The sequence below is a fragment of the Erythrolamprus reginae genome, chromosome 2 (genome assembly GCF_031021105.1).
Source record: "Erythrolamprus reginae isolate rEryReg1 chromosome 2, rEryReg1.hap1, whole genome shotgun sequence".
Lineage (NCBI taxonomy): Eukaryota > Metazoa > Chordata > Lepidosauria > Squamata > Dipsadidae > Erythrolamprus > Erythrolamprus reginae.
Genome location: NC_091951.1, coordinates 79,970,200 through 79,988,454, shown reverse-complemented (window position 1 = coordinate 79,988,454; position 18,255 = coordinate 79,970,200). Strand labels below are relative to the sequence as shown.

General features: G+C 37.8%; 2 protein-coding genes across 2 annotated transcripts in view; both read right to left on the bottom strand.

The window, feature by feature from the left end:
- Positions 1-293: 293 nt before the first annotated feature.
- On the bottom strand, positions 294-8,197 carry ASB14 (ankyrin repeat and SOCS box containing 14). Its single transcript, XM_070735758.1, has 7 exons — positions 8,047-8,197; positions 7,811-7,969; positions 7,150-7,395; positions 6,652-6,823; positions 5,064-5,607; positions 4,420-4,573; positions 294-2,648 (listed from the first exon to the last, which is right to left on the bottom strand). The coding sequence occupies exons 1-7, from the start codon at positions 8,156-8,158 to the stop codon at positions 2,470-2,472; spliced, it is 1,566 nt and encodes a 521-aa protein (XP_070591859.1). The 5' UTR covers positions 8,159-8,197; the 3' UTR covers positions 294-2,469.
- Positions 8,198-13,862: 5,665 nt separating this feature from the next.
- The window catches only part of DNAH12 (dynein axonemal heavy chain 12), a 114,719-nt gene continuing 110,326 nt past the window's right edge, over positions 13,863-18,255 (bottom strand). The window contains 2 exon segments of the mRNA XM_070738468.1: positions 13,863-14,311; positions 18,179-18,246. Coding sequence (XP_070594569.1) covers positions 14,121-14,311; positions 18,179-18,246 — 259 coding nt within the window. The 3' untranslated portion in view covers positions 13,863-14,120.

Below are 18,255 nucleotides of genomic sequence, written 5' to 3'. Positions count from 1 at the left end.
GCTACATTCAAAGCAAATCTCCACCCCCACACTACATGCTAAGAAGAAATGTCAGTTGCTAATATTCATTTGCAAAAACACAAAGATTGGAACTCCAGCCTGATGATGGTGAATGTGATTTCGCCGAAACGTCGCATAGACATGCAAAACATTACACAGGGCAAAACCCGAACTCAGAACAATCTACATATATATATATATATATACAAATTTTCATTATACCTGTAATGTAAATGAACTCAGTTATTTTGGAAATACATACTCCGTTTACAATACTCCTTTTCAGTGCAATATCGTTTAAGTAATTTTTATTAATTTGTTTTAAAAAGCATAATCAAGAAAATATATACATTGACATATTTGCAATACACAAAAAAGAAAATAGAAATACATACAATACTTTTCAAAGAAAATCTTTTGGGATTGTAAAACAATATTTTTGAAGTTGCAATAAATATTCCTTCAATAAAAAAGTATATTATATGATTTTAAATTGCATCTTTAAAATAGAAATAGAATAGAATTATTTATTGGCCACGTATGCTTGGACACACAAGGAATTTGTCTTAGGTGTATATGCTCTCAGCGTACATAAAAGAAAAGATACAGTTGTCAAGAATCATTCATAAGGTACTGGATGTGGGGAGTAAAAACCTAGGTCTATTAAAGGATCTCTGAATAGCAAAAATACATAATCCAAGACAACTTGGAAAGCCAAAGTTTAAAACTTAAATATAATTTTTAAGAGATACACAAGATGTCTTGCTTAAAAATGCAAGTACTAAACCAAAATACCTTCCATAAGTGTATACATAACCTACTTTCTTTGTGCCAATCAACGTCCCTTACACATGCAATTTTTTTTTCTGAAAGGAATATTCAGTACATGTATTTGTAAAGAAAAAAAATCAAGATTAGGCAGTATAGTTAAGCCTTGCTTGTCCTTGAAAATGTGTTAAAACAGCATACAATTATTTCAGTCCAATGTGTGCACTTACGAGCAAAGGGCACACTATTTATTTATTATTTGTTTATCAAATTTCTTGGCTGCCTTCTCCAGGGGACTCAGGACGGTGTAAAGAATAATACAAACAACTGGTATAAAATTATAACCTCAGCCTTAAAACCCAAATCTAAAAATCCCAAATATTCAGCCAAACTCCTCCCAATCTCAATCATACTATTGGCTAGAGCAGAATGTCCATGCTCGACAGTCCCAGGCCTGCTGACAAAGGTGTGCTTTTAAAACCTTTCGAAAGGCTGGAAGGGTCGGGGAAGTGTGAATCTCCAGGGGGAGCTGATTACAAAGGACTGGAGCTGCCACAGAGAAGGCCCTTTCCCTAGGCCCCACCAGGTGACATTGGCTGACGAGACCTGGAAAAGGCTGATTCTGTGGGATCTGACCGGCTGCTGGGATATTTGAGGCAGGAGATGGTCTGGTAAGTAATCTGGTCCTAAGCCACGTATGGCTTTATAACACTTTAAATTGCATTCGGAGACCAATTGGTAGCCAACGCCGCTCACAGAGTGATGGCAATGTATGGGTGTACCTTGGTATTTATTAATTGGATTTCTATGCCGTCCCTCTGAGGACTCTGGTATACTTGGGTATACCCAAGACGGCGTGTGCGGCTGCATTTTGGACTAACTGCAGTCTCCGAACATTTTTTAAAGGTAGCCCCATGTAGAGCTCATTGCAATAATCGAGCCTCGAGATGATGAGGGCATGAGTGACTGTGAGGAGACATCCCCTGTCCAAATAGGTTTACGGATTTACCTGTGTCCCTCTTGTTCCAACCTCAGCTGTGGATTGAGGAGGATTCCCAAGTTGTGGACCTTCTCAAGAGGGTGTCAGAAGTTTCCCCTTTCCTGAGAGATGGAAGGACAGATGGTGTTGTCCTTGGGTGGCAAAACCCCCAGCCAGGCCGTCTTGTCAGGGTTGAGCCTGAGCCTGTTGGATTTAACTCTTGCTAATCCCTTAGAAACTGTTTTCAATGTTTAGGTGGAAAGATAATTGCAGTGGATTTTGTGAGCCTATGAACAGTGAGACAACATATTCTGAGGGAGGGTTCCAAGGAGAACCCTGTCCACTGATAGAATCTATAGTGTATTTCAGTATAACCCCTGTTTCCCAGACCAATTGAGGTTTCCATTGAAATGAGAAGATAGGGTATCACAAGGTTTGGGGACATCAGCTCCCAGAGTACATCATTTGAGCGTTGTTACATAAGTTACATTTTGTTAGATATTTCAAATTAACATGGTTCATGTATCTATGCAAATGAAAATGCCATAAATCAAAACGGCATTGAGGTTTGATGGTGTTTTGGTGCATTAACTGTGCATCAAAGTACTTTTTTGTACTCTAGTATAAAGCAAGCAGACTTATTAGTACCAACTAGAATTCTATTTTAAACATGTTCATTTATATATAGGATTATCTTCCAATTGCACTTTTATGCATTTGACTTAGTAGGTTCCTTTTATATGTCCTTGCCCGTAGAAGTCATACTCCTTATAGAGGATATATTCTTTCAAACGGTTTGGTAATGGCAGAAATGTCAGGAAGACAGGACAGCGCAGACGTAAACGGCCTAAGCATTTTCGGATTCTCAGACGGCAGAGATGTTGCAAAGGACGTGTGTTTGCTGAAAACAAAATAACAGGTTTTGTAAAATGAATTATCCACTCCTACATCTGTTTCTAACTCATAAGTAAGCTGGATGAAGAGATAAAAGTGACAGGAAACATGGAAAGAGAATAATCACATCTTCCTGTTCAGATTACAGTGGTACCTCTAGATACGAGCTGCTCCACATGTGAGTATTCCAAGTTAAGAGCCGCGATGTGAGCGAAATTTCTGTTCGACACCCGAGCTCAAATTCGGGATACGAGCCAAGTTTCCACTAGGTGGCACAAGAATCTCCTTGCTTCTAGTTATCTCGGCGCGAAAAACAAAGTCTAAAGGCATTCGTTCGAGATGCGAGTTGATCAACTTACGAGCTCGGGTCTGGAACAAATTAAACTCGTATGTCGAGGTACCACTGTATTAACCTGGTCCCTCTTGGGTAGGGAGAGTCTCTCAATATCTGTTGGTTCACTGTGAGGATTATTGAGACAATCTGATGGATATAGTTGCTCAGATTTGCTCTGATGTGGATTCTGTTCCCCCCACCCCTAACTATTATAGTTTAGCAGAGCTGTGAAGGTCTGGTCTTCACATAGGCTTTTGGCAAAGCAGAATGAGACTCCTTACTTCATTACACTTCTAATATTTGATGTTTTATCTTTTATTGATTTTATTATAATTTATTTGATTGATTGTTGTGAGCCCAGAGGAGTTGTGTTTTGGCACTGGTAGGCCCTTGGGATAAAGCATGAGTTAACTCCTGCCACAAGTACTTACATCCAGAAATTGGATACAAGTCTGATTGGTATGTTATATAATACATTTAGTATGGGATCTTCATCCATCATAGGATGGTATTTGCGCTCAATGTGTTCTTTATTTAATGTGGCACATTTTAAATTGTTTTAACTCTAGTAATTGAAATGATAAAATTATATGAGGAAAATAGATCTAGAAGATATTTTAGAAGATACTACTTTCTTCAATGCCTTAGCACTTTCAATGCTGAGGCATAAAAGTAAGTACAGTAGTACCCCTAGATACGAGCATAATTCGTTCCATAAGGGAGCTTGTATCTCAAGGCAACTCGTATCTGGAACAAGTTGTTTTTCCCCTCCGAGATAACCAAAAGCAAGGATTCTTGCACCACCTAGTGGACGCTCGGCTCGTATCCCGAATTTGAGCTCAGAACTAGAACAGAAATGTCTCTCCCCTTGTGGCTCGTATCTTGAAATACTCGCATGTAGAGCAGCTCGTATCTAGAGGTACTACTGTACTTCTTACTAAACCCTTGTATGTAGTAATTAAAGAGATTGCTCTGTGTAAAGGTTTTTTAATGCTGTGAATCAGTAGATTATTGTGCTCTCTGCTTCAGTGAAGTTAAAAAAAATAGTCATATTTAGTAACGGGGAGATATTGACTGTCAAAATACAATGTAGAAAGTATTTCTTAAATAATTCAAATTGTTTTATATTTACCAAAATGAAACCTTTTGATAGGTTTACTCTAGCCATATATAGTAGTGAAAATAGTTTTCCAAATAATGCAGCTACTAATTTGAAAATTATGCAAGGTAGATGCACTCAGTTATACTGGCAGGCAGCACAATGCTGGAAGACCTGAAATATCATGTCAGGAACATATTGTCATGGGATACATATATGTATGTGTGTGTGTGAGAGAGAGAGAGAGAGAGATTGACTTCATGGCACATAAAAATGGATCCATCAATTTGAAAATTAGAGTGCATTGTGTCAATTATCTTTACATACTATAACTTTGATACTTACACAAAATTGCATTGATTTCCGGCCACAGTTTTTGTTCTCGAAGAGTATCTTGAAGTTTAGAGCATATTCTAATATGGTCTACATAGTCTAGCATCACTCGCACTATCTTCCCAGACAGGTGTCTTAACCATGACAGTGTAATCACTTCACAGAACTGAAACGACAATAACACGAAAACACACATTTAACGCCTTATATTATAAAGTGCCTGATGCATCCCAATCTAAATCAGCAGCAAAATGAAGCAAAATAGCTACATATATCTAATACAATTCAGTTTCAATTTTGAAATAACTAAACACTTGCCATTTATCAAGAGAATGTCTCTGCTCATTTTTCAAAGATTATGTATGATCCTTTTCAATTTTGAAAAACCAAACAGATCCCACCAGCACTTAAATACTGAGCAATTCATAAGCAGTAATCAGCATATAAAGGAAGGATTAATCTCCCCCAGGAAGTACTTACCTTTCTTTCCCTCTCCTTCCCCAATCACGCATGCTATATAAGTAAACTATAATTGCTAGAATGTGCATTATATATATTCCCTTTATTTTTCTGTACCCTGTTTTTAATGTATACAACCAATAAACATATTTTTACAAAAAAAAAGTTTTTTAAAAAAAGGAAGTACATGTACTTACCATTGTGTCTTTGATAACAGTTGAGGTCCATCCTTCAAATAAATATTTGGAATGCTTGCTGTCTCCATGAGGACAATCAAAACAGCGGGAAACATTGTATCCATAATTCAGCAACATCCTTAACAGGACTTCATCTTTCAGTGTGTACTGTAGAGCCGATGGAAAATGGGTAGTATTGACTCTACAAAAGTAATTCACGTTGGCTCCATGGCGAAGCAGGAGACTGATGAGTTCATAGTTGCCCATTCTCAAGGCCACTTGGAGGCAATTAATGGGGTCTTGATTTGGGAGGGCTCCGGCATCCAAGAGCAAACGAGCGGACTCAATATCCCCATTAGAGACCGCAAAATACAGTGCTGACTTCCTCTCGTCGTCGTAGTTTTTCTGAATTCTTCGATGCAACATAAAATTAGCATCAAACCCAGATTTGAGTAGAAACTCAAGACACTGAGCGTGTCCTCCTGCTGCCGCCGAGTGAAGTGGGCTGATTCCACTCTCCTTTATGGCACTGAAATCTGTGACCGGAATCAAAATCCGTAAAGCCCTAGCAATAAGACAAACATAAAACAGATAAAACATACTTCATTGCTTCCTACTGGAAAAGGCAATGAGATCACCATAAAGAGGCAACAGTTGTAAGCTTCTGCAAGAGAAAAAGACAAGAATTTCAGTGGGGAAAAATTCTCAAAAAACCCCTATCAGCAAATAATAAGATGGGAGAATTGCAAACTGATTATTTCAAGTAATTTTATAAAGAAGAATAAATTCCTTAAGGTGCTACAGTAAGGGCAGTCCAAAAGAAACAAAATGGTATTGATCCCGTCTGTTCAGGTCTATATTCTTCTATATTCACAAACCTAGCTGTGGAAGACTGTTCTAACACCAACAGAATATTAATATTCACATAAAACATAAAGAATGTATGTTACTTGTAATGATGTCAAACAGATACAAAAACTCCCTGACAATTGGCTTGACTTTTTTATGTCATAGGACTAGGACAGTGAAATGAAGAGAATGGACTTCCTTTCACAGATGGGTAGAAAGGACAATGTCAGCAGCCCAACAATGAATGGAAAACTACAAAAGCTTTTTCTACATAGTTTTTGAAGATGCAAAAGGCTTTTCTATCTAGTAACTCAGGATTTGACGAGCAATAAAGAAACATTTCTCTCATTACCGGACTCAATAGTGTCAACTCCCAACCCCCAACACTTCTCCCTTAGACTCTCCACGATTGACCTCTCCAGGTTCCTAAGAGGCCAGTAAGGGGCGTACATAAGTGCACTGATGTGCCTATCGTCCCCTGTCCAATTGTCTTTCCTTATCTCATATATCATATATATTCTCTCCTTATCTCTTATATCATATATATTCTCTCCCTCCCATCTACTTCTCTTCTTTTTACTTTCTATCGTTATATATATTACTTAATGTCTATTCTCTTCCATATGTATTGTATATTGGACAAAGAATAAATAAATAAATAAAATAAAATAAATGATAAACCACAAAGTAGAATACTTTCCCTCCCTCTCTCTGCCCCTCACCCCAGTTCCATAAATGAAATCAGTATATTCTAACTCACAAGAAATGACCTCTATAAGCAGCTCTATGGATAGGAAGGTGACCAGATTGCTTTGGTACATTGGCATCAGCTCCATATTCTAGTAGGAGAGAGATGGAATCTGGGTTTCCTCCTCCAGCAGCCTCAAATAATATAGATGCAGAATCTGATGCTTGAGAAAGGATGTTGGCACCTATTGTGAAAACAGCAAAAAACTTTTAATAATAAATCTTAAAAATAATATGTTTATCTGTTTAGTTTACATCAACATAAAATCACTACATTATTGATATCAAGGAATTAGAATTGCTCTGTAGAGCAGTACATTTCACACTGAAGCTTTTATATAGAATGTCATAAAAACATAATAACATAAGAAGAGTCATGCTGAATCTGGCCAAAGCCCATCGGGTCCAGCATTCTGTGTCACACACTGGCCCACCAATTGTCCATGGGGATCTTGAGTAGAAAGAGAAGGCAAAACCCTCCCTTTCCCTTGATCCCCAACAAATGTCTCACCTTTACGCAGGAGGAGTTCCAGAATTTCTGTATGCCCATTCTGTGCTGCCAATGCTAGAGGCGTGAGCCCATATGAACTTCGTGGATCTGGATCTGCTTTGGACCAAAGCAGTAGTTCCACCATATCTTTCAAGCCTAATCTGGCTGCTTCGTGTAAAGCTGTCCTTTGGTTGATACACTGTAGATTGGCATTGGCACCAAATTGGATCAATAAGGAAACAATTTCATATGATCCATGTTTAATTGCTGTAAAATATGAAAAGCAGCATTTGAAAATTTCATTTAACTCTCAGCTATTAAACTCTTCAATCTCCACTGAGCATATCAAACTAAACCTTTGTTCAGCAGTCTCACAAGTTGCTTGTATATGATTAAAAGAATCACATAGCAAAATGAAGTGCTGAACTTTAAAATAAATCTGTTCTTCAGGGTTTCTTTTAAAAAGGAAGAGATAAACATTTCACAGTGCTGTTCTTCATTCACATTTAGAAAAATTGTGTTTTTTGAATTATGAATCACTAGGCAGAAAATATCTTCTCATATAGGCAAGTAGATACTTATATTTGGCATGGAAAAACCACTCTCAATCAATGCAAGCTATCATTATTTTATAACTGGGAATGTTTAATTATTGTCAGCCAAACAATATAATTTGGTTTACCCATAATTAAAGCTGAATCTTCATCTTCATTCTTAGTATCAGGATCAAATCCATTGATTAGCAGAACATTTACATTTTTCATAAGACATTTGTCCACAGCTAGAAACAGAGGACTTTCTCCTTTCAGGCTCTTCTGTTGCCAGACAGTCGGGTGTGAGGCTGAAAGAGAGTGTTTTGTTTGAATAATACCATATGAAATTGACAAGAATCACACATAGTCCTCAAAGGGACATTACCTTTCAAAGCAATTTCTAGAATATTCTTGTTGGGTTGTACCGCTGCTTCATGAAGAGGAAGCCAGCCTTGGGAGTCTACTTCCTGAAAAGCAGATCCATTCCTCATCAACATAAGTAAAGACTCTTCTTCACCTGTTATGAATATGAAAGATTTACAATTTATACTCTTTAAACTCAAACTCTTTAAACTCTGTCTGGAACCCATACCACATCTCAGACATCAACACCCTTGAAAATGTCCGAAGATATTTCACCAGAAGAGCCCTTCACTCCTCCACTCGAAACAGAATATCCTACGAAAATAGACTAACAATCATGGGCCTAGAAAGCCTAGAACTACGGCGCCTAAAACGCGATTTGAGTATTGCCCACAAGATCATATGCTGCAACGTCCTACCGATCAATGACTACTTCAGCTTCAACCGCAACAACACAAGAGCACGCAGCAGATTCAAACTTAATACGAACCGCTCCAAACTTGACTGTAAAAAATATGATTTCAACAATCGAGTTATCGAAGCGTGGAACTCATTGCCGGACTCAATTGTGTCAACCCCTAACCCCCAACATTTCTCCCTTAGACTCTCCATGATTGACCTCTCCAGGTTCCTAAGAGGCCAGTAAGGGGCATACATAAGTGCACTGGTGTGCCTTTCGTCCCCTGTCCAATTGTCTTTCCTTTCTCTCACTTATCATATATATTTTCTTTCTTTCATATATCCTCTCCTCTAAGTTCACTTTACCCTTATATATATTACTACATGTCTATTTTTCTTCCTATGTATTTGTGTATTGGACAAATGAATAAATAAAATAAAAAAATAAAATAAAATAAAAGACCACTTTGTTTTAATAATAAGTAACAAACTCTTTGTTAAAATAATAAAAGTCTGCCTCACACCTGCAAATGCTACTTTTAATTCCTCCGCACATGAGGGTTGAGATCAACTAATTGAGATCATTTACATATTTTTATAAATTCCCAAGAAATTTGAATCTATTTACTTAACTGTCCGAATGGCAGCGATGATCTTTCTGTAATCTGGACTTGTGGTGAAACAAAAGCTGCAAACAGAATGCATTAGCATTGAAAAAAAAGTCAAGTAAGCCAGAAATATTCTCATACTACACTGAATTTCAAACTGTAAAAAATGGTGAAAAAAAGAGAAAATATTTAATTTGTATATTTAATGTATTGGTACTTCATGCAAGAAAAACCAGTTCCTACACATCTAGTGAATAAGCTTCTGGGATATTCTGGAATTGAAAATAGTTTACCAAACTCTTTGACTTGAGTTACTTGTCTTGATAGTTACCTGTACTTTTAACTGCTAGAGTTGAAATGTCACCTGCACTTTTATTCTTTTGTATCCTCATGGTAATTGTATCTGACAGACATGCCAATAGCCACTGATTTGGAAGTTTAGTGAGAGCTATTGATGTGACTTGCTCTTCTTTCTCTGGGCTATGGAGAATTAGACTCCAACCTGTCCAACCTGAATGCTACGGTCAAGCGAAACTACCCAACTCACTAGTTGTAGGAAATATTTCCTTCCTGTCCCATTTGATATCCTTAAGCACTAGGATTTTTGCAGGCCTGTCTAGTTGGGTAAAGGACTAGTTTAAAGGTATTTAGCATGTATGTATGTGCATGTGAAAGCCACAGTTTGTCAATTTCTGCCTTTATTGATTATGTCACAAAGAGCTCATAAGTTTCTCTTTCTGCTTTCTATGGCTGAAAACTATATAAATCACTTAGCACAACTTCCCCTATTTTCCTCTCTTTTCTCTCAACTTTGTCTTTATCTCATTGAATTCAGGGCTCTACTCTGTATGTTTGGTCTTCCTTCCATTAAACAACTCATGTTACATTCTTCTTCCTTTTCTCTCATTGAATGGAAATATTGCATTCCATTGCATTAGTGACTCTTACTATTTCTTCTTTGCTCTTAAAAAGTCTCAGGAATGGCTCCTAAAGGATTTTCAAAGTTTGAATCAAAGTGTCATTGTTTGCCCAACAAAAGGGCAAATATGTAATTGGAGAGTATGTTAAATATGTAATTGGAGAGTAATCCTATTGTAATAAAAGTTAAAGAACGTGAATTCTAATGTTATTTTGTTTGGACTTTACTGAACATCGGGGCTTTGGGGAAGTAGCCACCATGATGGGCTTGGCCTGGAGCAAGTTGTGTCTTCCTCTTCTGGGCCTATTAATTCTGAAGAAAGTTAAGTCACAGGAATTTATCACTGTGGGAGAAAATAAAACAGGAAAATTGACATTTCCTACTGATTAAGAGTTCACAATATTCCAGAATAAGGCATTGGGGACTGGATGATAGAAATTATTTAAAAGGGGGGGATGCCTACCCTTTCCTCATTGTAATTAAATATGGTAATGCTTAGGAAAACAGCATTTAGTAACTGTCTATTCAATTAAAATAAAATAGTCCCATAGACAGGAGCTGGGTGACAAGCAGTTCATGCCCCCCCCCTGTGCCTTACTTTTCATTTATTTATTTACTGCAGTACCCAAAGCCATCAGAGATCAATTTGTCAAATTTTGATTACAGGTTGCCCAATACCAAGTTTTGGTATCCCCCCCCCCTACAAACTGAGAATAAAACAAGATTAATGAACCTATTTAACAATAAAAAAAGAAATTTAAAACCTAAATAAAAAAGGGGGGGAAGTCTGTCCCTCTGATGAAATAACCAGTCACTTCTTTATCATTAATCATATAGATCTTGGCTACCAGAGTAGGAAGTTTATCCCCAAGTGTGAAATTGCTGTCTACCCTTCTCTAAAGGGAGGCAGAAAAAGATCAATACTTTCCTTTAATAAAACATTATAAACAAAAACAGAACATAAAAAGCTAAAAAACGTAATTGGCATTATAATGGAAAATAAAACACAATAGCTACTTTATAATTTATACGTTTATGTCAATCTTTTTGGGACGGAGAGCTTTTTTCATATTAAATGGGTATCAGCCACATTTATAAATAAAAATATGTATTGTCCTAAAGATACAAAAAATCATCACACAAACATACAAAATATGGAAATGACAAGCCTATAACAATAGTCTGGGAACAGTTGCACAGCATTCTGTGAAACCATCCATTTCAAAAAATGACATAGTTCCTGTCCCAAGAAACATTTTAATAAATGCTAGAAACACGATATCAAAGGCCAGGCACACCTGTCACTCTTTGCAGTAATCACCGTCTTGCTCCCGCATATGTCGTGGAGGTTTTGCTGAATGACAAGCTGCAAAGGGATGTCATCCTCGGCTTCTTCATCGTGCATTTTTGTAGTATCATACAGGTGAAAACCACATATCTTAAATTACAGAATGAGGTGGGGTTAAATATTATGTTGCACCTTCTAGAAATATTAATAGCTAGAGACACAGAAATGTATAATGATAAAAAGCAACAACAATTGAATTCTTAGCCATCCTGTCTCAATCTCTTTTTGAGCATTAAGTTGAGGGACTCACAATGTGGAACAGGATTTATTTTCGCTCTTCTTTCTGAGCACATGCCTGTGCCAAGGAACCCATAGTTTGTGGGCTCAATGTTTCCTCACGCATCATTCTGCTATCTTTAGTACCCCCACCCTTGCTAAGCTCAACATGTTCCTACTGAGATCTCTTTTGCAATGCCCTTCCTCACTCTGCTCATATTTGCTATATGGGTCAAGAAAGTGCTGGGTCATGTACAACATAAAGCAACAGTTCAGCTGAAAGCTGCATAGACTGAATGGAAAGAGATGCAGAGCACCTTGATTTTATTAACAAACATGAAATATCATTTGCAATGCAGATGTTTCCTTGCAAAAAAAAATCACTGACATTTCATTTAATAGTCTATTACTGTTTACGAAACACTCTGTTGTATATTAAAATGGCTTACAACCATAATAACAGAATTAGTGAGAGAATTAAGCCAAAGTGGAGCATTTTAATTGGCATTGTTTTCACTTATTTCCCCCCATTAAAATCAATGGTATTGAGACACATTTTTATTTGGCTGCATCAAAATAAATGTATAAATATTTTTATAAAGTGTTTAAAATTATTAAGCAAAGCTTATAGGATACAGGAAAATCACAAAACACTTTTTCTCTTTGGAAGGCTAACACATAAAAAGCAAAACATGCAAATGCGCGCACACACTGGTGTTATGCCTGGTATAGTAAAAAACAACATTCCAGAAATGCCAACATTTAACTTGTATTATTTAGAAATAGCTTAGGAAGCAAAGCTTTGGGAGAACGGACTTTTTATAATGACAACACACATTTTCCTCACCTTTCTCCCACATTTGAAACACAGACTGCTCACTCTAAGCAAGTGTCAAAACCAAAATGTGATGTTTGATGTATTGAAAAATGATCCTGGGGTCATTGCATCATTGCAGCCATTAATAACTCACTATAAATATCTGACTGTAAGACATTCTCTCTTGCAAACAAGACATATGAATTAAATGAGGGTCAGCAAATGAGCCAGGTGTATAAATAACAAAAAGTATCCAAAGAACAGACATTTTAAAATCAGACTGTTAGGAAAATTTAATTCATTTCAGGAAATTTCTAAATTCATGGCATAAAATTAAAGGAGCAGCAAAAACCTGGGAAGTTATTCATATATAAAAAAAACCATGAAGGACATTGATTCACTCATGAGCCAAGAAATCAATGTTTATTCTTGGCAATAGAAATAGTACTTAGACTTATATACTGCTTCACAGTGCTTTATAGCAATGTAGAGGATTGTATATGAACTGATTTTGGGGAGAGAGTTCAGTTCAAATGTTGTTGTGTTTGGGCCTGGGCCAGCTGTTGCCCCCACATATGTGAGAGATGCATCACAAAGTGATTGCGAAATCCTGGCTGACAGCCAGGAAAACGTGGCAGACAGCCCAGAGGATGAGGCAGATAGTTCAGAGGAGTTGGCAGATAGACCACAGGACCTGGCAGACAGCCCAGGGGATTTAGTAAACAGCCTGTCCGATAGCCTCTCCTCATTGGATTCAGGTGCTGAACAGCTAATAGACATGCGTAGCCGGAGAGCCATGTAACGGAAGGCTCAATTAAGGGACTATCACCAGTGATCATAGTAGCACCTGTGGATGGGTGTGGTCCCCATAATGAGGGCTACAGTTATAAAATGTCATCCTCACCTTCCTCGTCATGCATTTTTGTAGTATCATACAGGTGAAAACCACATATCAGGAATTCTGGGAGTTGAAGTCCACAAGTCAAAGAAGAACCAATGTTGCCTACCCCTGTTCTAGGATATTCTCTCAATCACAGAACTTGGAAGGGCAAGTTTATTTTCCATTAAATAGTGCTACTCTGTCCTTGCACTCCAGTTAAGCATGTTGCAAGAACAAGGCTACTGTTCTAAAACAGTCCATGAATAAAAAACGACTTCTTGCTTTTTCTGTGATGCCTGCTAGTTTCATATTTTAATGATGCCCCAACACACAACACATACTGTATTATTGATTATGCTATCACAGCAACTCTTTCCACAATATGACCAAGCACTAATTCTAGTAGGTAAAAATATGTGCCCTGCACACATCAGTAGCAAAGAGGAATGGTTTCATATTTTAAAAAAACCATACGCACAAAAGGTGAAAAACGTGGCTGCAAGAGAATGGTGCTCTGAGGATATTCTGCCCAGCTGGAGACGAAGGGTTAACAATTTTAATCTAACCTTCCAGAGTCTGTCACCCTCCAAAAAAGCAGAAGAGTTGTCCAGAAAGCAGAAAGCAGCACAGATCAAATCAAGCAACAACATGTTTGAGCTATAGGAAATTTATTTTTCAACAACTTCAACATGAATTATGGTGGAATAAAAAGATATTTTGTACATTAAATTCTTTTCTTATAAAAGAACAGAAGAAAGAACACCAATAAACAAGAATGGGTTCAGTTTATTGTAAAATATTTTACCAGTTTGAAAGTCTAAATTATCAAAATATTTAGAAAGTGCTTTGTTCTAGGGAAAGATATGAAAATGGAGTAATTAGTCTCATCTGGTTTGAGTTCTACATTAATTAGTCATCCAGTTGACAAAGTAGAGCAACTCCTCGCTTGATCCAATGCTGGACTGGCTGGCTGGTTAACAACTTCATTGCAATGACAAAGTTAGTTGAATGGCCAGTTGTGGAAAGGACTCCTTTGCGTTCACTTGTCTTGTACAGTGGACACACATACGCATTTGATTTCTGGATCTCTGAAGTTTTGGCTGCAAGGAAAAAATTATGTCAGATTGACTGGAGATAAAATGAAATAAAAATGCTGAATGCCTACAGCATACAAACTACACTGCAGCACGATGGAGTAAAACTGAAGGAAAACAACAACCACGCGCATTGCATTTCTTGAGGTGGGCAATTAAACATGTGACTGTAAGTGAAATATATGGATTAACTTCTTATCGTCTCTCCGACATCTTAGTTCTGAGTATGATGGGATTCTTTTATTTATTATTTATTTGTTTAGTTCAATTTGTATGCCGCCCAACTCCCTAAGGACGCTGGGCAGCTCACAACCAAAGAGAACAAGACATACAGTATTAATATTAGAACATCTAAAAAGAACAACTTAAAAGCAATTTAAAATCCAGAATAAAACCATATGTATCATTTATTTACATTATTTGCATGTTTAAAACATCCCTCTTTGACAGTAACAATTTGAGAATAAAATAAAATGATAGTTAAAAACTGTTTAAGTTCAAACAAATACTAACATAAAAAGAGGAGTGGGGAAATGCCTAAAGTTCAATAGCAATACTATCTGAATGCTTCCAGATATACCGACTGAATTAACTGGTAGCACCAAAAAGGATGAATTTTAATTGTTAAATGCCTTCAATAAATATAATGCTTTCTGAAAAAACATCTGAGATTGGATTGATTTTTATGGGAGGAAATATCAGATCCAAACTAGTACCTAGAAATAAATGTCAGTCAAGCGGTCATTTGAGGGTTTTAAAAATAAATAAATAATGGTAAATATTCAGATCAATGAATCCTTGTTTAGAATCTTGATGCCATGTTACAAGAGAGATTTATTGCAATAGTCAATGACCTTACATGCAATGTACTCAGTGATGGGCTACCAAAATTTTTACTACCACACTGTGGGCGTGGCTTATGCATTTTGTTTCAACATCTTTCAGTGCAAATTCGGTGCTCTGGGGTGGAGCCCCAAATTTTCCTACTGGAACTGCATTCCTGACCATTCCCGTAGGAGCCCATCACTGAATATACTGTATTAAATATAAAAGTAGACGTCTGGGGTGGTGTTCATCTCAGTTTCTTGGCCAAGAGAGCCAGTGCAGAGATATTTCTGTCGTCATGTGGCCAGCATCAGGCTGACAGAATGCTGTTCCCTTCCCACCAAAGTGGCATCTATTTATCTATTACTTGCACTTGCATACTTTCGAACTGCTAGGTTGGCAGGAGCTGGGATAAGTAAGGGGAACCCACCCTGCTGCATAGCGCTGGAGACTTAAATTCAAGCTGTTAGCTTTCCAGCTGACAAGCTCATTGTCTTTAACCACTGAGCCATTGCCCCTTTGCATGCAATATATTACAGTAATGTAAACAGCAAGTTTAAAATGCATACTGAAAGACTATGACAGGCCATACATAACATATTAAGATATAAAAGTGGCAACCAATAGCCCTGCCAATTAACTGTTTGCAGTTGATATTGAAAGACCATAACAAAACCTTTGTAAATAGTTAAATATAGTAGTAGGTACATATAAAAGCTAATTTACACTTGTCAGATTTAGTACATAACCACATGTTCTTCCATGGATCATTCCTATGAAACTCTTAAGTTGCAACAATGGACATTAGGGTCACACATATGCCGTATAATATTCCTGTCTATCTCCCCCCTCACAGCTATGACACCGGTCAGCTACCACCATCTCCACTCTAGACACCTGGAGCGCTTAGCCACAAAGATAGGATGATGGAGGTTGCATGGAAGCAGCTTCTACCACTACACCACCATGGATCAAGAACTCCAGGGGATCTATGTGAAAGTCAATGAAATGGTCTATCAATACTATAAAATTGCCTTTGCTAGAACCATATCTCACTACTATATAAAGCACAGCAATTGCTTCTTATTTTTCCTAGTTGGTATGTAGGAAAAATTTAGTGGGAAGGAAAATAAAAATATACAGTGGTTTCTCAGTACTTGTTAATTGGTTCCAGGAGGCATGATGACTAATTAATTTAATTTAATTTATTTAACTTCTATGCCGACCAATCCCATAGGACTCAGGGTGGCTTACAACAATAAAAACAATACAGTGATACAATAATAAAAAAGAAGCCGAATAACAACAATAAATAGAACCCCAAGACCCTAACAAACCAAATTATAACACACACACCCCAAAACAATCTAACAAATATCCATACCAACAAACATAATTCAGGCACGTCTGATGTTAAAATTCACAGCCCCCAGGCCTGTTGACAAAGCCAAGTTTTAACAGCTTTTTGAAAAGCCAGTAAAGTGGGAGTAGTGCGAACATCGGGAGGGGGGAGCTGGTTCCATAGAGTTGGGGCAGCAACAGAAAAGGCCCTCCCTTGTGGCACCACCAACCTACATTGTTTAGTCGAGGGGACCTGGAGGAGGCCAATTCTGTGAGATCTAATAAGTCTCTGGGAGGTATGTGGCAGGAAATAATTGTATCAAATATTTTTCCCCATAAGGAATAATGTAGTGGATTACAAGGCAGCCGACACTGATCATTCTAACTTGTGCACTGAGTACCAAACAAACAATGAGAACTGGGACAAAATTTTCACATCCAAATATGTTGAGTTCCAAATTCAACAAGTTTCAAACCAGTTGAGTGCCAAGGTACCAATGTACAGTGCTCCCTCGATTTTTGCGGGTTCGAACTTCGCGAATAGCCTATACCACGGTTTTTCAAAAAATATTAATTAAAATATACTTCACGGCTTTTTTTCCTATACCATGGTTTTTTCCACCCGATGACGTCATATGTCATCGGCAAGCTAATAATTTTTGCAAATAAATAACAAAAAAATTAATTATTGTTAATAAATAATTATGTTTATAAATATCAGGATCACTAAGTGACTTATTCAATGGGGAGTACCTGTAATAATGGTGAGTAAATGGTTGTTAAGGGAATGGGATATGGTAATTTAGGGGTTTAAAGTGTTAAGGGATGGCTTGTGATACTGTCCATAGCCAAAAATGGTGTATTTACTTCCGCATCTCTACTTCGCGGAAATTCGACTTTCGCGGGCGGTCTCAGAACACATCCCCCGCGAAAATCGAGGGAACACTGTATATAGAAATATAGTTTTGCTATGCTGGCAATAACACACTTTTTGTATTGTATTTGGATACTAGCTACTGTATAATGATGTTTCTTTATTATGGCTAACATCCAGATATTAAAAATAAGAGTTCTGAAGTGAACAACCTGAAAGGAAACAGCTAGGACAGTGTTGACTCACCTTTGTCTTATCGGCCGACAGTGTGCACACATGCGTGATGATCACCCATAATGCAATTTGCGTGCTATCCCCCTGCACATGTGCATGCTAACCCCGCCCCCCATGCATGCGCACAGGACTCCCTATGCTCCCCCACCCCCTGCACATATGTTTGCATCCCACCACACACACCCTTCCCCGGTTTGGGCCTAGCAGGCCTCTCTGCACCCTCCTAGGACCAAAAATGGCTCCCCTACGCATGCACATGTGACCTCCCCCAGCGGCCATGCATGCTTGCACATCTCCCGTATGTGTCTCGCCTTATGTGTATGTGCAGCAGATACCCGAAAATCAGCTGGATGGTGGGAGGTACACGTGCATATGTGGTGGAGCTGAGCTGGACGACGGTTCACGTGCCCACCAAGAAGGCTCGGCATGCCACCTGTGGCATGTGACGCATGCCATAGGTTCACCATCACAGAGCTAGGACATCTTGCTATGTAGCTTAAGCCTTGTAATCTAACATTAAGGAACCAAATCTACCAATTTGTTGCAAGATATACAGGATTGGACATTTTCAAATAATTATTGGTCAAAACTTCGCTTACCTGGTTTTATCCAAATAATGGGCATCGCGTCAAAGAGAATTTTGGGATGTTGTTCATCTAGGAGACCTCTGGTAAAA

What these genes read in the sequence shown, in the direction of transcription:
- ASB14 (XM_070735758.1), bottom strand. Translation starts at nt 8,158, where the DNA reads ATGTTGATGAGGAATGGATCTGCTTTTCAGGAAGTAGACTCCCAAGGC. An exon ending in GGAACTCCTCCTGCGTAAAG is followed by an intron (nt 6,824 to 7,149) that starts GTGAGACATTTG and finishes TTTTCACAATAG; the next exon opens with GTGCCAACATCCTTTCTCAA. An exon ending in GCTTATAGAGGTCATTTCTT is followed by an intron (nt 5,608 to 6,651) that starts GTGAGTTAGAAT and finishes TCTTATTGCTAG; the next exon opens with GGCTTTACGGATTTTGATTC.